General features: G+C 45.0%; 3 protein-coding genes across 4 annotated transcripts in view; 1 reads left to right on the top strand and 2 right to left on the bottom strand.

The window, feature by feature from the left end:
* Window positions 1-1,862: 1,862 nt before the first annotated feature.
* Window positions 1,863-3,798, bottom strand: TMEM186 (transmembrane protein 186; the record flags this gene model as incomplete). Its single annotated transcript, XM_084537009.1, has 3 exons — window positions 1,863-2,779; window positions 3,016-3,362; window positions 3,678-3,798. 3 exons carry the CDS (start codon window positions 3,796-3,798, stop codon window positions 2,048-2,050), a joined length of 1,200 nt encoding a protein of 399 aa, XP_084393135.1. The 3' UTR covers window positions 1,863-2,047.
* On the top strand, window positions 3,101-12,383 carry PMM2 (phosphomannomutase 2). The gene is made up of 8 exons (XM_084536863.1): window positions 3,101-3,234; window positions 3,490-3,601; window positions 4,529-4,605; window positions 5,489-5,580; window positions 6,350-6,449; window positions 7,480-7,555; window positions 8,712-8,827; window positions 10,817-12,383. The coding sequence occupies exons 1-8, from the start codon at window positions 3,166-3,168 to the stop codon at window positions 10,919-10,921; spliced, it is 747 nt and encodes a 248-aa protein (XP_084392989.1). The 5' UTR covers window positions 3,101-3,165; the 3' UTR covers window positions 10,922-12,383.
* Window positions 12,384-13,426: 1,043 nt separating this feature from the next.
* Window positions 13,427-23,846, bottom strand: part of CARHSP1 (calcium regulated heat stable protein 1) — a 34,072-nt gene continuing 23,652 nt past the window's right edge. For both annotated transcript variants that reach the window (XM_084536864.1, XM_084536865.1), the window contains exon 4: window positions 13,427-15,260. In XM_084536864.1, coding sequence (XP_084392990.1) covers window positions 15,098-15,260 — 163 coding nt within the window. In that variant the 3' untranslated portion in view covers window positions 13,427-15,097. The remainder of the gene's footprint in view (window positions 15,261-23,846) is intronic.

Raw genomic sequence — 23,846 nt, 5'->3', positions numbered from 1 at the left:
CATAGCTTTTAGTTGTCTTACCTGTTTTCATGTCAGGTAAAATCAGCCTGGGGGTGGGAAGGAGGTCTGCAAATCCAGTAAGTGGAAGGGTATTTGGCAAGGGCACTGTCCATGTTAAAGCATTCCCAGGTGAGCAAACAAATCAAGTGGTGCTCTAAAGGACTGAGTTCCCAGGCTAAACTGTTATCAGTGGTGTAGTAAACAGAAGGTTGTTGAATTCATGTAGTCTAAGATAATTTTTGGCAACATTTACTGCAGTTTTTTGGAACTTGAGTTACAGAATCGCACCATCATCTAGGTTGGAAGAGACCTCCAAGATCATCGAGTCCAACCTCTGACCTAACACTAACAGTCCCCACTAAACCATATCCCTAAGCTCTACATCTAAATGTCTTTTAAAGACCTCCAGGGATGGTGACTCCACCACTTCCCTGGGCAGCCCATTCCAATGCCTCACAACCCTCTCAGTAAAGAAGTTCTTCCTAATATCCAACCTAAACCTCCCCTGGCTCAACTTAAGCCCATTCCCCCTCGTCCTGTCACCAGGCACGTGGGAGAACAGACCAACCCCCACCTCGCTACAGCCTCCCTTGAGGTACCTGTAGAGAGCGATAAGGTCGCCCCTGAGCCTCCTTTTCTCCAGGCTGAACAAGCCCAGCTCCCTCAGCCGTTCCTTGTAGGACTTGTTCTCCAGACCCCTCACCAGCTTGGTCACCCTTCTCTGGACTCGCTCGAGCACCTCCATGTCCTTCTTATAGCGAGGGGCCCAAAACTGAACGTGGTACTCTAGGTATGGCCTCACCAGAGTTGAGTACATGGGGACAATCACCTCCCTAGCCCTGCTGGCCACACTGTTTCTTATACAAGCCAGGATGCCGTTGGCCTTCTTGGCCACCTGAGCACACTGCTGGCTCATATTCAGCCGACTATCCACCAATACTCCCAGGTCCTTCTCTGCCAGGCAGCTCTCCAACCACTCATCTCCCAGCCTGTAGCTCTGCTTGGGGTTATTGCGCCCCAGGTGCAGGACCCGGCACTTGGCCTTGTTGAACTTCATGCAGTTGACCTCAGCCCATCGGTGCAGCCTATCCAGATCCTCCTGCAGAGCCTTCCTACCCTCGAGCAGATCGACACATGCACCTAACTTGGTGTCATCTGCGAACTTACTGAGGGTGCACTCGATCCCCTCATCTAGATCATCAATAAAGATATTAAAGAGGACTGGCCCCAGTACCGAGACCTGGGGGACTCCACTAGTGACTGGCCTCCAACTGGATTTAACTCTGTTAACACGAACAGCAGTGGTGACAGTAGTGATTAAATGTTATACATACAACCTAAAACAAGCATAAACATGAATACATGCAAAGAAGGACAAGTAGCTCCAGATTTCCAGATTATAAAGGTTGCAGTTACTAGGATCTAAATCAAAAAAAATAAATAAACAAGGGATTGATCATACGCTGTCCCTGTAATTCAGAGCATCATAGCTTAGGGACGTTCTTCCCGTATTTCACTGGGAAATAAATGTGTGTTAGAGGCTCCTGAAGTGCTGTCCCAGTCCTTAATTTTACATCAGGACTGAACCATCAGCTCGTCTAGCACAACGCACCCCTGTGCTGCCAAGTTTTGTTCGCTTCCCTGAGGATGGACTCACAGCCATTGTCCCTGTGTACTCCTAAGAGCTGGTCAATGTATCATTTCTTTAACAATGACTTCAAAATCTGACAGAATTTTTGCAGTATTATATGTATAATTTACTGCTTGTAAACACGTGAGCTTGTAACTCTTAGAACAGCAGTGTGACAGCAATACCGCACACACTCACTGTGAAACAGAAGTGATCTGCTCACACCATAAACGAGCTACAAAGATGTTTAATCCATTGGATTGTTCACTACCATTTCTACTTCCCATGCTGAGCACACTCACCAGCAGACGTCACACAGGAAAATGACACGAGTATGTCAGGTTATCAAAGACTTCATAGAAGAATAAGCACAAGGAACAACGCAACAAGCAGAATTATCAGGAATTTGTTATTGTATCACTGAAGTTCTCCAAATATTTCCCTGAACTTCTGTCTGTCCACAACCTGGCCATATTTAGTCGTAAAGTACAAGGTATCTTTGCTGTTATATCGTTTGAACTGGAGAAGTAGCTCCCCTTTGACATCTCCAGCTTCGTCCGAAGTCATCACTGTCTCTATGGGACAGTAAATGTCATTCCGTTTTCCCCAAAATGTCAAGTGGGCCACTTTGACTGTTCTGCCGGATTCACTCAGGTAGATTAATCCAATAATTCGTCTGAAAAAATAGCTCATACCGTACAACATCACACCAGCGAAGAAAGCAACGCCGGTTGTATACAGGAGCACGGTCTGGGAAGCCTGGCCCTGCAGATAGAGGTAGCAGACGGGAGGCACCACAGCCAGGGTGGTCGCGGTCTGCAGCAGCTTCAGCCTGGACAGCGCCCGGCAGTACTTGATCCCCGGGAACCTGTAGACCACTGTGAACTCCTCCGCTGCCTCCGCTACCGCCGCTTGTCGGACCGCAGCAGCCGGAGCCGCCCCGCACAGCCCGGCCGCTGCCACTCGCCGCGCCTCGGGGCGGGCAGCGACGCCCCCGATCCGCCAGCTCTGCACACACAGCCGGGAGCCAACGACGCGGGGAGGGCGAGCGGCCGCTGCTTCCCCCGTGCTCGCCCGGAGCCCATCCTGGAGGCACCTCCGCAGGGGCAGCGCTGCGCGGCCGCTGCTCCGAACCCGGCAGAGCCCGGCCTGGAAGGAAACGGCCCCGCGGGTCACCGCGAGCCCCCCCGGGCTGTCCCGCACCCGCCCCGGCCGCGCAGCTCAGCCCCCCGCGGGGCGGGCAGGAGGGGGGCTCGCACCCGCACCTCCTGCGGCTGAGGGGGGACAAAAGCTGCCGTGACACGGCCGGGGCCACGCGGCCCCCCCCGGCTCGGCCCCGCCGCCCCGCTCCCCCCTGAGCCGAGCGCTGCCCCCTCCCCGCTCACCAGCGCCATGGCACCGCCGCCTGTAGGGGGAGGAGGCGGGGAGGGGAAGGGGAAGGACGAGAAGAGAAGGGAAGGGGCGGAGGGAGGCGGCCGGGGAGCTCCCGGCGGCCCCGTGGCGGATTCGCTTCCTCCTGTCCCTCCCGTGCCGCTATGGCGCCGTCGCAGCGCGCCGCGCTCTGCCTCTTCGATGTGGACGGGACCCTCACGGCGCCGCGGCAGGCGAGTGCCCGGGGCCGGGCTGGGCTGGCGGGGCCGCACCCGCCCCGGTACCGGCGGCGGGCCCCTGGGGCAGGGCGGGCTGGGCCGGGCTGTGCCGGGCTGCCTCGGCTCCTTGCCGGCCGCGTTCACTGCCAAAGCCAAAGGCAACACTCGAGAGGCGCCCTCGCTTCTGCTGAAAGCTCTGCGCCGCTGTGCTGGGGTTTAGCGGGCGCTGCAAGGCGCTGACAGACCGAACTGCTTTGTTTTGGCATCTAGAAAATCACGGCTGAGATGGCCGAGTTCCTGCAGAGGCTGCGCCAGAAGGTGAAAGTCGGGGTCGTGGGAGGCTCGGATTTCGAGAAGATCAAGGAGCAGCTCGGCGAGGACGGTGAGGATGGGTGGGGGCTGACGCAATGTGGTGCCCGGGGTTGCTCAGAAGGAAGTCCTGAAGGTTAAATGCTAACCCTGCTCGTCTTCCTCCTTCCTGGCTGTAAACCTTTCCTTTAACACACGTTGCACGCGGTTTATGAGCAGCTGTTGACAGGCATTTACAGCCTGCAGGCAGTGTCTGTGTCCTGCAGGCATTCCCGTATGTTCCTAAGGGATTGCTACGAACAATGAAACCCCGACCCTGTGACAGTGCCTGGAAGGCACCCACCTCGCTGGTGCCTTGAGATGTAACTCCGCGTTGCACACACGTGTGTGGGCTCCTCCGTCCTAGCTCGTCCCTGGAGGACCTGATGTCGTTAGCAGTGGGGTTACTGTGCAGAGATAAATGCTTGCGTTGGTCTTTGGAGAGACTCCTGAATGGTCTTTACTTAACTGACACCACTGATGCCTGTGATGCCTGCGTAAGTCAGAATTCGTTTGGTGTAGGAGTGGTCCCCAGCAAGCCATCTCCTTTTGCATTGCAGCTGGATTCTCACAACTCTGTCATCTCCTGTAGGTTGGTACCACTGAGAAAACAGGCCTAAAACAGTAGTATTTTATTTGTTGTCTGTCCCGGCTGCGTGCCGAGTTTTTGCAGTATTTGACATATTCAGCCCCTTGCATTTAATGCAAATGAACGTACTTGCAGGAGAAGAAGAGACTTTAAGCAAAAATAGAAATAACATGACTGAAAGACTTTAATGTGATTTGAGGCGCGTGCTAATCTTGGAGAGAAATCAGTGGTTTTAATCTTGTGCTTGATGTTATGCTGCTGAGTCCTTCACGCTTTATAATCTATGTTTGCTGCATTTTAACCTATGTAAGACAATTCTACGTGAAGAACATAGGGGAAATTATAAGTTACTACGTTTTTGTTTGGTTGTAGTGGTTGAAAAATTTGACTACGTGTTTCCAGAAAATGGTCTTGTAGCATACAAAGATGGGAAATTCTTCAGCAAGCAGGTAAGTGCGAAATTTCCAGTAAGGGGAAATTTTCTAAACAGGATTTTGCTTTCTTGCTACAGTGCAGTCTTCTATAATCACCCTCATTAAGCCAAAATTTCTGCTATTTCTGTATGTTACTTCTGTAGCAGATCTGTTCGCTCTCTGGTATTCTCAAAAGCACATCTGGAGCCTGGAACATCCGACCGGATAAGAACAGTTAAAACCCTGGAACAGCATTTCCCTCAGCTCAGCTATAGGACACGTGGCCAGGCCTCTGCCCCTGGAGTTCCTATGGAAGCTGGCACTTCCTAGCCTAGGCTGTTAGGCCTTAGGGTTTAGAAAGTTTCTTTTAACTCTAATGTAGGTACATTTTAGTATTCAGAGCATACATTCTGATACACTGTATATGCTAGAAGGCATTCTAAAGGAATAAACAACTGTTTCTAGATACTTTAGTCACATACCTTGTTTCAACAAGTAATAGTGATGAAACATTTAAGAGATACTGGCTGAAATCGCTGACTTGGAGAGGTGGTTTCCAGTTTATTGCAGTCACGATCTCCATTCTTCATGCATGGCTACAGCAGCCATTAACTGCAGTTGGCTTTCTAGGTTTGCTCTCTTTGGCAATGTTTCCTTGTAAAGCAGGTACTAGTAGGGAGCATATTAAACGAGCGTTTGTTTTTATGGTTAAAAAAACAAAGCAAAACAAAGTAAGCAAAAAGAAAAATGGGATCCTTAAGTTAGTACCATGAGTGCCTCACTTGAGACTTATTTATTGAAGGAATATTTCTTTGTGGTATTAGCCATATCTGATTATCTAATATCTGTGTTTTCTGTGTGATTCATTTTTGGAATCTCATATTCTGGACCTTCGGTTAAATGGTATTTATTTTGTTAGAACATTCAGGGTCACCTGGGTGAGGACATACTTCAAGATCTAATCAACTACTGCCTGAGTTATATTGCAAAGATAAAACTGCCAAAGAAAAGGTATGTGCATACACACATCTCGGGATCACCATGTTCTCCATGTTATAGTGTTGAGCATCGGGATGTAAAGCAGACTTCTCATTTAAAAAAAATGAGTAATTTGTGGTTTAGGAACACTGTAGATACGAAACAGAGATAAATTTATGCATACAGAGACAAGCTCCCAAGTGGAGCAGGTGAAAATGATTGAAAAGGCTGAAAAAAATCTACAGAATTTGAAATACCAATTGATCACTCATTTGAGAGGGAAGGAAGTTCAATTTTTGAGTAGGAGTATTCCTTGATAAGTCTGGACTTCAGCAGCATAACGCTTTCCAGAGATGAGAAGTATGAATTAAGATCAATTCTGTGTGTTTGCGAGGTTGCAGCTGCTTGAGTCAGTAATGTCTCCCACATGTGAGGCTAGTTAGAAACTCTGCCAAGATTCTTTTTTGCCAGATGCCAGGCTGGTGTACTAGTGGCTGAGCGTCTGGTTGGCAGGATGCTCCAGTCACATTTTTAAAACAAATCATGCCTTTAAAAGTTAGTAGTGATGATTTAGTAGTTGCTAGATTCAAATAAAAGTCCAAAAGATTCCCTCATGCCAGTAATGCTGGGTCCTATATTTATTTTATGCATACAATGAGAGCCTGAAGGAGACAGGCTCTCACTGAGCCCCACTGTTCTGATTCCCACTGTTCTTAGAAATAAATGAAACCTCATCATGATACTCAGTGTTTTGAACAATTTTTCATCTATTTTCTATCTTGTTAATCACTTCTTTTTCCAGGGGCACTTTTATTGAATTCCGTAACGGGATGTTGAACGTGTCCCCCATTGGAAGAAGCTGCAGCCAGGAAGAACGAATTGAGTTCTATGAACTTGATAAGGTGAGGTACAACTCTTGAAAAATATCCAACTCTTCTGGAAGAGGCAGTTATAGCCAGATTATGATTAAAAAATAAATAAAAAAAAAACCACTTCTATACTTTGTCCAGTATTTCATTTTTTCATTTTAATTTCTTCAGTGTGTTTTTAACTAATTTCCTTCTCCAGACTTCAGAAAATATATACAGTAGTTAGTTTTTTGTTGCAATAGTTAACTGAGATGACTTGCAGAAGAGGTGGGCTTGGCTCATGTTTCTTTTAACCCTATGTCCAGGGTACTGAATATCCTACCTCCACATACGTGTTCCTGAAAAACCCTGTCATAGACGAAACTATACTTAACTGCAGCACTCTGTAGTATATGCAGCCTCCATCCACTCAAGTCAATAAAACTATTCCTTTTCTTCTCAACTCTCCAAGCCTTTTAAAGCAGAACTTAAAAATCAAGATCAAACTATTTGCTCTCATTTATTTTCCTTTGTACACAGCTAAATGTGGGAGGTCAAAATGAATCTGAGCCATGGTATCAGAGTTCTGTTCCCTGCTACACCATAACAACTGCTTCTGATGTGATACAAAAACTGAAATCTACCTCCTTAAAAGCAGTGATTGCCTGTGACTGGGTTAACAGAGCCCGAGGCATTCTGAAAATACCCTTTTGAAATACACGGTGTCAGAAGATTAGCACCATTCTCCCTGTGCCTGTCACCCCATCTGCAAAACTGAACTCTGCTGGGAGATGAGGCATAACTCCTTAGCATCCTAAGATTTTCAGATAAAAATGCAAATATCACAGCATGTATGTCAAGTTTTGCTCTTATTTTATACAAGCTGGTAACAGATTAAAATGGAAATACTCTCAGCACGCTTTCAGTAATAACAGAATGTAGCTCTGTCACACTAGTCCTGATACCCGGAGCTTTGGGTATTTTGAGGGTGGGTTTGGTTTTTTTTGATTGTCTTTTTATTCCTGAGTTAACACGACACATAGCTGATGTTTTTTTTCCCCTCCCCCCTTTTTTTTTTAAACAGAAGGAACATATAAGAGAGAAATTTGTAGCTGATTTACGAAGAGAATTTGCAGGAAAAGGCCTCACATTTTCTATAGGTATCACATTTGAAATAATTTAATTGAAAACCATTTCATTTAAATTTCATTTAAAACAAATCACATCCCCTCACTGCATGCAGTACAGCTTTTTTTTACTTTCAGGTTTTCATTTGGTGCATTTTAAGTGAAACCAACAAAGAACGTCATTGCCTGTCATCAATTTGTTATCTTTCAATGTTAGTTGTGTAACAGATTCTGCTCATTTTTAAATGTGTTGCTCATCAATTTTGATCAGAAATACATCGGTACTATTTCAGTAGTCCGTGGTTCTTTAGTTCTATAGCTGCGTTGAGTGGGAGGAAGGAGAGGAAAAAAATCCAAAAGCAAGTGCAAACAAAAAAAAAAGTGATAATAAGGTGGACTTAATTTTCCTATATTTCTTCTTTTTTCCCTTTCCCCCCTACTATATTACAAAAATTTTGCCTTTCACTTTTTTAAATCATTTTTTCAAATCAATAAAAGACATATGGGTGACATTATTGATATAGTGTTAAATCACTAATGCAGAAGTGAACTGCTCTCCTAAAGCATGCTGTAAATACCTTTTTGACACTCACTTCAATGGGGAAATACGCTTATATATTGATAAAGTCCATAGATTTGGAACTGGGACATTTTGTCCTAGTCCTTGACATTGCAAAAAGAAAATCTAAGATCTAATCTCAGTGCAGCATTGGTAGTAGTAAAGTAAAAAATGTTGCCCTGATAGTCAGTGACCTGTTAGGTTGAGTTCCTCCTTTTCCTATTTTGAAAGCCTTAAAAAGCTTTTGCACAGAGACAGAAAAATCTCAGTATGAAGCAATCTCTCTGATTCGGACACTGAACACATTTATTTCTCAGTAGTTACAAGATGAAGACACTGTATGGTAAGCAATGGCTGTATTTAGTCATGTGGTTTCCTTCCAAAAGTCAAAAGATTAAATGTAACTTTAAAATAATAAAAAAAAAAAAAAATTCAATTTGTTCTAGAGAAGTCAATGGTGTTTGAGAAGTTGCCAAGACTTCTATAAAATACTTTATGAAAATTCCAGGGTCTCGTAGCATTTCTGTAAAGTTTCTTCTACTAAAAATGTTATTCAGTTTTGTTCTTCCTCACTGTCTCCTAACAACTGTGTTCTTATAATAAAGATTGCTTGGTTCATGTCTATCCTAGGAGGCCAGATAAGCTTCGATGTGTTCCCAGATGGCTGGGATAAGAGGTACTGCTTAGGAATCATCGCCAAAGACGGATACGAGACAATTTATTTCTTTGGAGATAAGACTATGCCAGTGAGTATATTGTTTTGTATATGCATTTCAGAGAAGCTATTTTAAACTGCAAGGACTGTAGGTTCTAATCACTTGCCTTACGCCTGACAAGAACTGAATTCAGAATATGTATGTAAACGTGGGCCTGTGCTTAACTGGCTGCGCAGTACTGGTCAGCATAATGCTGGGAGATAGCTACGAGCATAGATTTTTCATGTTTTCTGAAGTGAGCAGAGTGTGCTTAACAGAGTTAGTACTGGAATATGTTTTTAAATTGTGCTTCTGTAATTACATTAGAAAGCACAGATGACTTGACCATTGAAAACTGATACTCCTATTTGATTGCTGTAGATGGATGTTTTTTCTTGGCTGGTGATTATTGAACATTTATTTTCCATTTAATTTCATATGGTATCTTTGCTAACCACTTTATCAGTCCCCTGTTGAGAAACTGAACTTGTATCTAATCCCTGAGAGAGGTACACAATAGGCTGTTTCACAGGCTTTTGAAAATACTAGGCAGAGAACTGACTAGATCTAGCAAAGGGTAGTAGCAAGCACAAGGACTTGGATGAAATTCAGGCTGCCTGCACATGGCCAAAGGATGGTGTCAGGCTAAGCTGCACAAGAAAAGGATTAGTTCTGTACGAACTTACAATTTTATAAATTACAAAGAATGTTGTAGTTTTATAAAGTTAGAAAAGCCAAGCTTTCATAAGAAAAATACAGGCTTTGTATTAAGTCATCCCGCCCCACTTGACACCAGCTGCAAAAGTAAACAGCTTTCCCTCTGGTGTAGGGTTTAAAATCAGCTGCCCCTAAGCTCTATAATTGCCAGTGCAGCATTTTCAGTTGTGAAGTAGCAGGAGTTGCTGTTTTCTCACTATGCAGCAGTGTGGCAAGCAATGTACAAAAATTAGATACCGCTTCCGGTAGCATGAAGCTGCTGCTCTCGGGGATCTCTGCTCACGCAGGTGGTAGCACCTTTGGCAGCACCTCAGCCAGCTGTGAAAGAGCCTTTCGTCACTCTCCTGTGACTAGAAGCCGGTTACAAATGCCACATCAGACCAGTAGCTAGCAAGGCCAACGTGTTGCAGTAGCAAAGGATCAACAATGTTAACAGTCATGTAGCTAAAAAGGAAGGAAAGCAAGCTGGAAGGAAGAGGATAATGCAAGTAAGTTATAAATATCTGTTCTGGAACAAGCTTAACACCTGGATAAGTAAACAATTTTAAAACAATTTTTAAAAGTTGATACTGGTTTGCTATACAAAACTAAAACCCTGGCTAAACTTAGACTGCGAGTTCTACTCTTTCATTGCCAACTAATGTGTGGGTAAGGAAGTTCTCATGCAGGTGTTTGTGATGTTCTGCAGAAGTTTCAGCACAGGGGTAATATAAACATGTTATGCAAAAAAAAAAAATCACAAAATGGTGGTTTGCAGTTTGTTTTTAAAGCTTTCTGGAAGATGATATCTCAGGCAAGACTTTTGGCCCTCAGTTTACAAGAATGGCCATCTCTTTTGGAAATTGACCTGAAGGGAACTTCTTTGTTGTTGTTTGAAACCTCAAATAAAATTTTCCTGCAAATTGTTTAGTTATGCTACTTGCTCTTATGTTTCCAAAAAGAAATCGGGCTACTGCTGAGTGCTTGCTAAGTTAGGCAAGACTGATTCTTTCATCAGCATCCTCCCCCCGGTAACCGGTTCCAAATGTAACGGCCCCTGCAGAGCTAGCAGGATCAGAGTACTGCAGCAGTAACCTGACTGCTTTAGTACCAGGCACTAGTTAAATCAGACCTACATTTCAGTTTGATTAATGTTTCAGTTTGTTTAAGGTAGCTATTTTAAAGGTGTCCTCATTGTCATTCATTAGCAAAGCTTTTAAGTCGGCATGTGATTCAGTCTTTTCAGCATTGTCTTTATGTGCTCCTGTTCCACCCTAAGGCTGTGTATATGTTAAGCTAAGTAATGTTAAAAACTCTTCTACTTCTTTCCTTTTCTCTTTTCAGGGAGGGAATGACTATGAAATTTTCACAGACTCCAGGACACAAGGCCACAGTGTCACATCCCCACAGGATACAAGAAGAATCTGTGAAGAACTATTTTTTAAGTAAAAGACTTTCTTTTAGACTTCATGCTTACAAAACGGTTAAGACAGCTTAATAACTCAAAACATCTTAATTTTATAATATGTTTTTCACAACTGGTCATAAATAACAAGTGCTTTGCAGGTCCAAAGGGAAGTGTTTTAACTGAAGCGAACCTTTCCAACCTGTTAGAGTACAGTACAGCTCATTTAGGACCATCCTTTCATGGTTTCCATTGGAAAAAATACTTTTTGGTTAGTTGTGATTTTATTCTTTTTATTTGATTTTGTTCCAGTTAGGCCAAAAGGGTTTATTGTGTCTCATGTGTTTTCCTGTGAAGTGTTACTTTGGGAACGGTAACTAATTTCATTTAAACAACTCGGTATTTCTGGTAAGAGTAACGTGCACCTACACTAGCATCAGCACAGTCTCCACAGGCATGGACCAACTACTAGCTTGGACTGCAAGCGAGGACACTATGCTTAGGAATAGCAGAAATTGACTCTTTGCTGCTTTTGTGCTTAATGTTACAGGAGTCTAAGACATGAAAAGATGATAAACCTTTATGTTAATGCATTGTCTGACATACTCTTGGCAGTATAAAATGCTTTATACATCTGTGCAGGGGGAAAGGAAGAACCGCGGCGTTGTATTTTTCATCACTTTGGTTTAAAAAAAAAAAAAAAAACAAAAAGGGAAAAAACTAAAAATCCTTAGCTAATTAATTACACTTTCACTCCGTCCCCTCTCCCAAAGTAATCTGTCTGGTGTCAATTAATAGCCTTAAAATTAGCCCATAAGGCGTTATACCTAGTTTTGTCTTTAAAGCTGCTATTCAAGAAAACAAACGTTTTGATTTATTTTTAAATATTTCCTTGTGCTATGAAAACATGAATTATAAGACACTTAGGATTTTCTTGTTTAAAACTGGAAGATGAGTAAAAGATAGGTTTGGGTTTTTTTCTGGGGCTGGAAAGGCAGAACTGAGCCAGAAGTCCCTGACCTCATACATATTCTGGTCAGACAGTGTGCTGAGTCTACTCCCACGGGACTAGCCGGGGCTAGTTACCTCCTCAGGACAGCAGCTTGCCGTACCAAGGCACAGCATGGTTAACGGTACCTATACTTTTTGCAGATGTTTTTAACTCTGCAGTAGAGAAAAAAAAAACAATTATCACTAAAGCAACTTGAGCACAGTAGCAAAATACAGTTTTCTCACTAATTACATTTCTGATTTTCCTGGGAGACTTTATGAGTAGATGAGATTTTTAGTGCTACGATAAAATAAATGACATATAAGATGTTTCAAATAAAATTCAAATTGAAGTATGACAATCAGTGTAACTGTTAATACTACTTTTCTCATCTGGAATTAGGAAAGTAATCTCTTGTGTGAACAGTTTGATTTAGAAAAGGAGAATAAAAATCTTTTTATCATGGAAAAAAATTAACAATTTGTCATTTTGGCAAATAAAATATTTTAAGCAGATCTGTTGTATATTGCTTGTCTGTACAATTAAATGACTAAATCAGATCCTTCGCATGTCAGGTTTGTATGATACTGAACAGTTAAAAAAAAAATGTGTACAAAATAAAATCCCCACAGGGATGAGAAAGGGAATGTGTGATGCCCTCCTCAGAAAACACCTAGCCTTCTAACACACTTTTCACATGCATACTTCCCTAGGGTAATTCAGCCTCAACCATTTTAATGGAAGCAGATGCTGGACCAGACCCAGTTGTAGTGCAAGAAGAGACTTTAAAAGAGGACCAGAGTCTATTTGCTGCTTTGTATGTACACAAGTGTGATTCAACTAATTATTGGGTCACTTCACCGTTGTTCCTTATAGTAGCAAAAACCTGTGCAAAACACTGTGCAGGATCAACACCATCTTTGTTTTCTATCTCAATTATGGTCGTCTGTGTGCACATGCCCTCATAGCAGTTACCTTGCTAGTCCTGTGCAGCCATTGCCAGTAGGTAAGGTTACTGTCAGCCTCTTGTACTGCCAGCTGAGAAGCAACCAATCTATCAGGAGGAGGAAAAAAAATAATCCATAGTCCCTTGCTTCTAGTGTACTTTCTCTAGCGTGAGCTTACAGAGCTAGGACATGCACAATCCCTCCCACCTTTGGCAGCAGCTCCTTGGGTCCCAGCCCCTGAAAGCTGTCTAAAGCTTTGCTGCAGCATTTTTGGCTGCTGACTGCTTTGTTTTGGGAGCACCTTCTGCAGTGTTCTGGCCTTGATCCCCCAAGGTTCAGTCAATGCAGTCAGGCTATCCTCTGTGTTCCCTCTAATGTATGCTAGTACAAATAAGAGCTAATATTAAATACTATATAAAGATGTATTTGCAGAAATAGTAGTGTATATTATAGGATAATAGATTACACAGCCAGAAAACTTGCTAACTTCCTCCCTAATGCTTCTGGTAACACACCTGATCATACCAGTCTGCATGTGCTGGCACCTCTTCTGTCTTTAATGCTAATTGTCCTCAATACAGATTAAGCAGAGAGCAGACTGAAGACATATATTAAAGCATTATAATGGTCGCATTTATTGTAAAGGAAGCAATGTGTGATATTCCACAAGTTAGTGTTAAACCCACCATTAGTTAGTCATGTTGTCAGAAAACAAAACAAAACAAATAAAACAGCACTGCAGGCTCAGCCTTAGTATACACTACAGTGTAATAGAGGCACAGCTTAAAGTAAACCAAGCCATCAGAGCAGCTACTAACCTTCATGGAGCTGAGCGCTCCGAGGTCAGCCCTTGGAACAGCTCATCTGCTGGGAAAGAGTCTTGAGACATTTCATGACAGCAAGTGCCTATTGTTAAAACTGCAAAGAGGCAACTGCAGTGACGCTGTCATGTAACTGACAGAAGAGTAGCATGCCATCTTTTTCTATTTTTATTCTTTTTTTTTTATTATTATTATTATTTGCAAAGTCAATAAAAATCCGCTGGTAGGAAACAAAAGGGAAAGATGCTTCATTTGGAAAAAGGTATGGAAGGCAAATGGGAGCAGTATAGTTGCACATCAACTACAGGAAATCTTGCAGGCAGAGCATCAGGGCAAGGGTGACCATATCACATCATACCAAGCAAGTCTTCCAAGAAAACACGGCTGCAGAATCTACGTTGCCCAGGCAGCTGAGCCTGTTAAGTAACTTGCACAGTATACACTGAGCTAAACAGCGTATCATAGAATCATATAACTTGCTTTGCAGAAGTACAGTTATTTTGTCTGTCGAGTGAAAAACCCTAGCAGACATTCATCATCTATATGCAATCAAGAAGGTAAGCTTCAGATTTGTATAAATTCAGATACACCCAGAGGCTACAAAGCTACACTACAGCTTTCTACCACTTACCTTAAAGCAATTTTTTTTTAATTTTTTTAAATTTTTTTTTAATACTGGCCTATAAAATCAGGTTAATCAACCATCAAGGCACCAAAGTAAATTCACAAACAATCCAGGCTTCTTTAAAAAAAAAAAAAAAAAAAAAAAAAAAACACAAAATTCCACACCTATGAAGACAGATCATATGCAAACACTGCACCTGAAGGACACCCAGCCATGGCCAAGAGCACATAACCACCAGATGGAGATTCTCCACCATGCAGCAGCTGCTCTGTTTGTGAGCTTCCCTCCATCAGGAAAACAACTGACAGCAAGGAACAACTTGCTCACTCTAAAGCCAAGGCATTCGAGCTCTGCTGCAGCAGTAAGCATGCTCTAACACTTGCAGAAGAGCAGCTCAGAGGATTACGGTGCTCACGCACCCATGGGGCCTTGGACCTGCACCTCTGCTGTGGCTGTGTGCTGCAAGAGCTCTCCTTCAAACCTCTCCCTGACTCCCCTGGGGATTCACTAGAATTGGTTCACAAGATAAAGGAAAAAATAAATCCACCCCCCTCAAAGCACATAAACTAAATCTCTTTAAAATACATTTTTATGAACACATTAATATATGTATTTTTCATTTCATTACCATCTGGATTGCCTTTTTTTTTTTCATTTTAAAATCAGGCCTGCTGTAAATATGGTAATTTTGGCCTACTGCTGCTGCTGTTGACAATGCAGTATTTCCTCCCGCACAGTACCTAGACTATTCTTAGGTCAGGTTCCCTGCAGCCAGTTGTCGAGCAGTGACCCACACAGGCAGTGTCCGCAGCAGCGGCGCTGCCTCTGGGACGCCTTCAGGAGCTGATGACGTGCCCCGACCAGGTCTCGTGCTTGGTTCCTGGGGCGAGGTGGGTAATCACGACCTCCACGGCCTGAAGCTTCTCGTTCTTTGGAGGAATGGTGCACACCTTGTAGGTGACCTCATCGCCTGCCACGGGAACGTACTCGCCTTCAATGCTGTGGGAAGAAAGCTTCAGTTAATCATAACTCACCCGCTTACTTAAAGTTTTATCACCACAAATGCTGTATGTGCTTAAGATACTTCAGCTTTTCTGTTTGTTTTAATAGAACCCCTCAGTCATCAAAGCTGAGGTTGATTTTGGTTGTCTCACAGTAAAATCCTATGAAATTTCTGCAAACAACACCAGATTAGAAAATAATAAACAACTTTACATACAACCTCTAATATGACTTAAAAAAAAAATAATCCACTGGACCCAACTTTGGACAATACTACTATGAAACTCACACCTTCACACGCTCCTATAACCTCTTACTCATTGGCAGCACTAGGGGGCAGGGCTGACACTGTTCAGTGCTTTGTTTTGGGATCTCTGTTTTTTGTTGTTGTTTTTGTGTGTTTTTGTTTTTTTGTGCGTGTGTGTGTTTTTTTTTTGTTGTTGTTTTTTTTTTGTTTTTTAACTATAGGAAGTTGGTCCCCCACCCTTTCTTAAGGTTATGACGTTTTGTTTTGTTTTTTCCCCCCTCCTCCTTTTTAAAGAAAGATTGTTCAATTGTAGTCACTGATTTTATCTTTAGGTTACTCCCCCATCACATGCGGTTTGCCTGGGGCGTTTAAAAAAAATAAAGCAAGCCCAAGTACAACAGCGTCAAATGACTTAAAATCACTTGCTGGGAAATAAATGAATAATTAAATTAGTTCTGTGGCCCTGATGTGTGCCACCAAAAAAGCTCTCCTCCAGCAGCCAGTCGCCCATTTCTACCAATCCTCTCCCAGTGTGATGAGGTGGGGTACTGGAGGAGGTGCGGTACTGGACACCTCACACTCTGCATTTGTCACTGCATTTGAATCTTATCTGGAAACAGTGGGAAGTGACAGAAAGGCTGGCACCTTCTACCTAGAGTCACGTACTGAGGAGACAGCACCGCGAAGGGTAACGGCCTTCCTCACCTCCCTGTTCAAGATCAGAGCTTTTTAATAAAAATCCCAGCATGTGCCACTGCAGACATGGAGAGATGCCTTCCAAAACCACATTTTCACAATCCTTTGACAGGATGCTACCTCACCCTCCTTTAAATATACCTACACAAGCCTGTGCTCAGGATTCCCTTCTCTGACAACACAGGCTCTTGATTTCTTTTTGTTTAGAGGCTTTTCAGCATCTCACAGCAGCACCGCATACCATCTGTAGCTAGAACAGGCCAGGTGAACAGATAACATGCTAAATATAAAATCTGGATGCCTTGTGCACATGACTTGCTTGTGTACTTTTTTGAGAGGGGTGGGGGGTAGTCCAGAGAAAGGGAGAAGAAAAAAGAGGTCTTCTAGGTCAGGACTGGACTGTTGTGTTTGTTATTTGCCTTCACTGAGGGCATGTTCACAGCACCCAGGAATTTTACCCTGTAAATGCTTCTGTCACTGCAGCTGCAGAAGTTAAAGGCATTCCCAAGGCCTGTGCTTTGAAACATGTTCCTCAGGTCCTATCTCCCTGGACTAACCTCCAGATTGCAGGAATCAGACCCAGGAGGGCACGTCCTAAGCTGAACTCTTCAGAGTGGTGCCTGGGAAAGAGGCAGTAAATTGCAGGCAGAAAAAATATTTACCAAAAACCCAAGATAAATCCTCCTTCATCAGTCCCGACAACCCTTTCCTTACCACAAAGGCTGATCTGGCTGACCTTTATTTACTTCCAAAGTCCCCTGGCCAGCCTTCAGCCCAGCCCTGCATCACACTGCACACACCATGGTCGAGCTCCCACCTCTGGATTCTTGCTGTGTCCATCTCCTTCAGTTATTGCCTTTATCTATAACCCTCACCGCATTTCTAACAGGTCTGATATTTCTTTTAGCCGTGAAGAATTTGCACACCCAGTACTGACTATCCTTTTCGGAGCAGAGGTTCATTAACCTTTCTTACTGCCAAAGGATTTTGCCACTATGCTCTGCAGCTTAGCCCTGACTTTGAATGAAAGGATTTCATGCAAGGATGGGAAGAGGTTACTTGTACTGTCTAACAGCTGGAGAAGTGGAAATGAAACCTCAAGAAGAGATGCAGGAGAGGGTCAAGCCCTGACTAAAACTGGAATTCCATGTAGAGAAATGACAATATCTCCCACCTGAATCTCTTGAATGAACCAGTAGGTTCAATCCTGGTAAGGCAATGCCCCATTGCCATGCGGTTCTTTTATGCTTTCTCAACTACCGATCACTGCAAAGCAGCAAAAAAGCAATAAAGCCATGAGCTGCACTCCAGAGCAAGACAGAAACGTGCCCCAATGTCTTGGCTGGCCTTGAAGTCCTGGCAGGACCTTTGAGACAGTTTCTGCCACAGATGAAGTCAAGGACTGTCCTGTGTCAGAGGCTGGGCGTCCTGCTGCTGCTCCGCGTTAGCACAGCTAAAACACAAACTAAGAGTTCGGTGAGGGAGAGCACGTTCCTGACATATTGTATTAATTGGGACCTGAAAGCCTAGCATTGATGGCAGCAGCCTGAAGCCCTGCGAGTAGCATGGGAATACCCTGGGGACAAGGAGCCAACCCAGTGCAGGCAGACCTGCCCAGCCATCCTGCACCCCTGTGACAGACAAATTAGGCATCAAAGGCAGGGACCAGGACACCACCACCACAAACAGAACATGAACACTAGAGAAAAATAAAGTGCAAATGAACACTTGATTGTTCTGAGTGCAGTAACTCATGAGCATCAGCTACATGTGCATCATGCTGCTGCAGTGCTCATGCATACAGATGAATGAACCCTCAGTCCCCCAAACCAAAGGACTGCTGTTATTTGAGCTAAAAACACACTGCCATGAGCAGTAACACACAACACAACCCCATATAGGGCAGCAGTCCCACCTGAGCAAGGTAACATTTTTTTGGGGAAGACACTACCACACAAAAGCATTATCTACACAAAAAAAACACCGGACTAGCAAAAAACAGTGAACAGAACCATCTCCCAGCTCAGCTGTAATGAGTGTAGACAATACGAGCCGATGCAGAAAGTCTGCATTGACTCAAGTGCAGCTGAGCCACTGGAACAAATTGTAACAAAACGTGTTTCTTCATCTGGCCTCGAGCAGCAGGACCATCTGCAGACAGGATTTCAGGGAGCAGAGGCAGAGCTGTTACTTGAAGCTGGAGCTAAAGCAGCGTCTCCTCTTGATGTTATGGCTGCCCGCCCCACAACCCCGAGCCTCACTTTTGATTCCTGCACAGAGGATGAACACGCAGAGCAAGCAGCAAGCTCGGAAGTCACTGCTTTGCAGGAACCAAACAAAACGGATGCCCTGCCCAGGAAAAGATCTGAAGTTTGGCTGAAAAGTCTTTTTCACAAACAGGAACCTTACATGTTCTCTAAAAGCTCCTGTAAAACAGGATGAGATGCAGTTAGCAATATAAACATTTGAAAACTGCAAAAGCTATTAGTAGGTGGGGCTAAGCGAGAAGGAAAGTGGAGTCACGCTGTCTGTTGAAGCGCCAGAGACATACCCATACATAAGGACAGTGTTTTAAGCTCCTGAAAAAAAAAAAAACAAAAAGCAATTAGATATCACTTGAATATTCAAGTGAGGAAGGACTACAGCTCAAGAGCTAAAAGTGACGTGGCTTTTGTTGGGATGCGTTTGGCTTGAAATTGAAATATGAATTTATACCAGGATGAGCTCTGGTAAGAAAGGGGTTGCAGGTGCCCTGGTAACCAAAGTGGTGCTGTTTTTTCCATGAAAATAAGAACAAGCAAATTGGTACGCACACAGCAGTGGTATGCCTGACATACAACAGCCTGCAGTCAGGGAGAGGAAAAGCAATGGGACCAAGCCAGACTAGAGGCTGTGCTCTCAGCTGTCACTGAGAGCCACCGCATCCCTCGGCAGTTGTTAGACCACTGGCTGGAGTATCATCTACTGTACCTCGTCTGCACAGAAAATAAAAAGCGCATTAACTCATTAAAAAAAAAAAAAAGGCAAGTTTCTGACCCAAGATTCTTAAGCTTGAATCATGAGGTTAATTACTGCTGTTCCTTTCACCTGTGAGGTCACATTAGCCCTGAAAAATGCACAGCCCTAAGGATTACCCTGAAAAATACACTTTTCTCCACTAGAAAGCACTTCTTACAGGATTAAGCATTACATGTATTCTGACAGCATCAGATCCTTTCTTGGTTTCTTACCTTATTCAAACTGACACTACAAGAGACTGAAGCTTGCGATAAAACCTTCATTCCATCCCAACACTCCTTTTTCTCATCCCCTAGTTTGTCTCTTTTTTTGCTCGACCTGATCAAGACCAGGACTGTCCTTTGCACAGCTATGTGAGAAGGCTGTGGCCACACAAGCAGCTTTAATTTCATACTCTGTTTTCAGCCTTTATGCCTGTCTCCCACAGATCAGACATCCTTTTTTTTCCTGCAGCCTTCTGGCTACTCGTTACTCTTGGTGCCTACCAAATACACGATTAACTCATTGTCCCCAGTGCATGTGAAAAGCGAGAGGACAAAAGTCTTGGTTTGCAGCCTGATTACACCTGTTTGTGAACAGTGTAAGAGCACAGTGTTTGCCCACCAAATGCTGCTTGTGGAACAGTGGTACTGGGTACATGCAGGCTGGCTCCAGCAGCAGTATCGCTAAGTGATGCTTAGAAGCAGGAACGAACAGCATCCAGATCACGCAGTGTTTTTGGTGGTGTCAAGAAAGAACACTGTAATGGCACTTGAAAGCTGATGAGATGGCAGAGCTCCACACTGGATGGCAGAGCTGCAGGAAGATCCTCCATCAGGAAGCAATTGCCTTAAGTGCTGGGAGGTAACGAACTGGGGGAGATTGGGGAACGTACACAGAGATCTTGGAACAGATTCTGTCTGCAGCAGCTGCTCTGTACACAATGTAAGTTACCCAGACAAGTTAGAAGAAATTAAACATGGACTTCTTGATGTTATATGTTGATGAAATATTTTATATCTTTTCTACAAATACATGTTTTATATCCATGTAATTATTTTTACTCTATTTAATGTTGATCTAAAGACAAATGCATTAGGAGACTTGTACGCATATTCCTATTCAAACTAATGCCTACTGATGTATCCAGGAACTTTAAGACACTTTGATAAATTAAGCTAAAAATGTGAAATGTTTTCCTGATGTTTGTGTCAGAGAGAGACACAATACAGCAAGCTTTAGATTATCCAGCAACTCCCATTTCCCAGCTCAGTGCCAGTCTGGTGCGGTGGAGCATTTTTATCTTGCGCTATTTTTAGGGAGCTGGGAGGTTATTAGGAAATTACCTAAATAAGAAATGTTCTAGCTCTTCCTCCTCACAGCTGTTATTCATATTCCAAGGCACTAGTTAAACCCTCTGGGACAAAGACGAAGTCAAATGGAAACATTTTCGAGCACAAGTTTTCAGGGAATTCAGAGCCGTGTTGGTCAACGAGGCTGCCACAGCTCACACCACGCAGCCAGCTCCCACGGACCGACGGGCTGCGTTATTTTGGCGGCTTCTCAAAGCTCATTTCGCTCCTCAGCATGCCTCCCAGACCTCTTGTGTTTTTACTAAACAGGAGACCCAAACAGAAGTGAACCATCCTGAGTTACTGATCCTGAATGCCCTCCCGTGCAGTCTCGGCAGGTATCAAAGATGCCAGCAATGACTTTAAGGAGGCAGCAGGCAGGCAAACCAGGAGCACGGCTGCCTCTCACCCACCAGTCACACTCATAGCTGGGACAGACAAGTGTGAAAGAGGTCCAAGCACCGAGGAATCCCAGCTGTAAACAACCAAGGTCTCGCCTATAGGATTGCCCTGGTCTCTGGGGGATCTGGCCCACTGCAGAGATGTTCCCAGGTGCTGCCACATCTCCCCACTCAGATCTCCAGTCATGGTTTTTGAATCCATGCTTGGGGACAGTTACACCTCCATGCCCACTCAGCAGCCAGTTCAACACCAAGCAGCCCACCGGGCACCAAGAAGGAAGTGGTGATCGCAACAGGCAGAGCTTTCCAAAGAGGCCCACCAGGACTCAGTTAGATGTATAGAAAACACCTGTTCCTACAAGCATCCAGCTTGGATTCTGTCGCAGCAATACCTCCCGTTTAACCAGGGCTTTGGCTTCTGGATGCAGTCGTCTTCTGTGCTCACTAACCAGAGGCTCCATCCTCGGGCACCTACGGCCTCCTGCACTGCCCAGCCTGCAGGCAGTGTAAGTCTCAGCTTTCCCTGTCAGGGCTTTCATCACTCAGGTGGAGGTTCTGGAAAGGCTGTGCTACAACTGTGGCCGCACCAAGCTGGCATTCCTTGCAGCATGCAAGTTTCCTGAGCCAACCTGGGGGTGGATGGGAACCCTAAGGAAAAGGTTGCCCGTGTTTTGTTAACATCCAAACTCCTCCCAAGCAAGAGCTGCTGTGCTGCAGCAAACAAGTTACTGCTTTCAGGCACTTCAACAGTGGCAGCACGGCACCAGGAGGGGAGCGCATCAGGAAGGAAGTGTGCTCAAAGCAGGCAAGTCATCGAGTGCCTTGAGTACTTGGAAGGAAACCTGAAAGCTCAGGTTCGGCTTCCCAGCAGCCCCAGAACAGCTGCCTGCAGCCAGCAGAAGCCGCTGCTCGTTCCCAGGAAAGGAACAGGGGCTGGACGGGTCCGCTCCCTCAGCTCACATTCAGCCCTGGGTTTGTTTCTAATTACCAGTTAATTTCCAATCCGTATTGTTACGCCCCACTAGGAGAGCAGCAGCATGAAGATGTCAGCATTGATGTTGTGCATTAAACACAGCGAGCTGGCGGCAAGTCAGAGGAAAACAAGCAGTGCGATAAGACGCCTCCATGGGTGTGGGCAGCTCCGACAGCCAGGCTCTGCGATGCGGTGGGACAGTGGCCAGGACACAGCTGGGTTCCTCCCTGCAGGAAGACGCTGCTGATAGCATGGCTCCAGCACAGCCAGAAACCAAATGCAGCAGAACAGGACCGTATCTCCACCTGGGATCCCGCTGGGAGACCATTTCTGTGCTTATTTTTTCCCCCAGTACTCCCGAGTTACGGGCCCTAGGAGCATATTCTCCCGAGGTCACAGCACACCGTGTGAGCAAAGCACAGCAAACGCTGCCTCTCTCCAGGGACCCAAAGGTGCTGTGCAGCGAAGCCCTGGGGGAGGTACAGCGCCAATTCTACAAAGCCATCATTAGACACGGGGTCAGGAAAGTGGCCTGAAGGGCACCCTGAAGGCCTCTCTGCAATGCAGCATTTTCCCCTTCAGAGCCAAGCTCCAGCAAACTGCAGAAAACCCACAAGCACTGCACGTGTTTTTTTTTCTCCTGTTCCAAGAAGTCAGCCACTTTTTCAAATGAAACTCCTTTTTTAAAAAGCGTGGTCATTAATTCCTCGCTGCTCTCTGCTGCTGTCTCCTTGCCTTGCCTTTGCAGGTACACAGGCTCCAGGCCAAATCCCAGCCTAACGCGAAGGCCCCGAGGGTAAACGAGACTCCTGCACGTGCTCACCCCCAAACACACTGGGGAAGCAGATGTGTGCGGTTCCTGTGTGCTGCCCAAAAGCACATCATCTGACCTACTGTCACAGGCACCTCCAACTCGCCCCTCTCCACCCCGCAGCCCAACCCCAAGGTGCACAAGCTGCGGGGAACCTTGAGAGCCACCACCCAGGGGATTCCCCAGCCTGCTCTCCAGAAACATGCCACCTCTGCAGGAAGTGTATGAAGAGTGAAACTGAAGCCACAGGGGCGGTTACATTCCAGTGATGGTCAAAACATGAAGTAGTTGTGAGAGCTGAGTTACTGCAGCCATGAAACACCAGCAGAGGAGGCGAGGTGTTGAGGATGGTACAGTTCTCAGCACTGGCACTACAATACCACCATCAGATCAGTGACAGTGGGGCACAGCATCAGAGAGGCTGGAGAAGACCCTTAAGATTAACATGTACATTATTTTAAAATTTACTAAAGGGTTTACCAAAAAAATTTACACCAGGTGAACTCATTTTCCTTTGCTTCCAGCGCCGTTATCTTGAACGACAATCTCAGTGACTGCTGCATCCCCACGCTGCCAGCTGGGGTTTTACATCCACTACTAGCAGGCACATTTTGTTTTCTGTTCTGGAGATGGGCATAGTACTAAACTGAGCACGATAAAACCAAAAAAATCCCACATTTCCCTAGAACAACCCTTTGTACCAACTTGAGAAGTTCTTCCAGCAAGTGCAAGGAAGCAGCACTCAACATGCACATAGCACAGGAAGCACCAATGAGCCTGGGGCTTGCTCCTTCAGCTGGCTGGCAGGGGCAGGACGCCGCCAGCACGGCACCAGCCCCAGGACGTGCAGAGGAGCAGCCATGTGCGTCAGTACACGAGAGCTGGCTGCAATCTGCCCATCGGAGCACCGTCAGCGCTGCTGTTGCGGTGCACTTCCAGCCACAGATGCTTGATCCCCAGACCAGCCTGCAGAGGTGCCACGAGTGCTGTCAGGGAAGTGCCACCGCCTGCAGTGACTGTCACCAGAGCTGCCACCACACCTCACTATCTGCCACAGGAGGAAGGCTTGGAAGGAAATGCCACCACCTGCCCCCCGCAGACAATGG

Source organism: Aythya ferina, assembly GCF_964211825.1.
Source record: "Aythya ferina genome assembly, chromosome: 15".
In the NCBI taxonomy this organism is placed as follows: domain Eukaryota; kingdom Metazoa; phylum Chordata; class Aves; order Anseriformes; family Anatidae; genus Aythya; species Aythya ferina.
This window is presented reverse-complemented; position numbering and strand designations above follow the sequence as displayed.

What these genes read in the sequence shown, in the direction of transcription:
- PMM2 (XM_084536863.1), top strand. Translation starts at nt 3,166, where the DNA reads ATGGCGCCGTCGCAGCGCGCCGCGCTCTGCCTCTTCGATGTGGACGGG. An exon ending in GGAGCAGCTCGGCGAGGACG is followed by an intron (nt 3,602 to 4,528) that starts GTGAGGATGGGT and finishes GTTTGGTTGTAG; the next exon opens with TGGTTGAAAAATTTGACTAC. An exon ending in AGGCCTCACATTTTCTATAG is followed by an intron (nt 7,556 to 8,711) that starts GTATCACATTTG and finishes TGTCTATCCTAG; the next exon opens with GAGGCCAGATAAGCTTCGAT.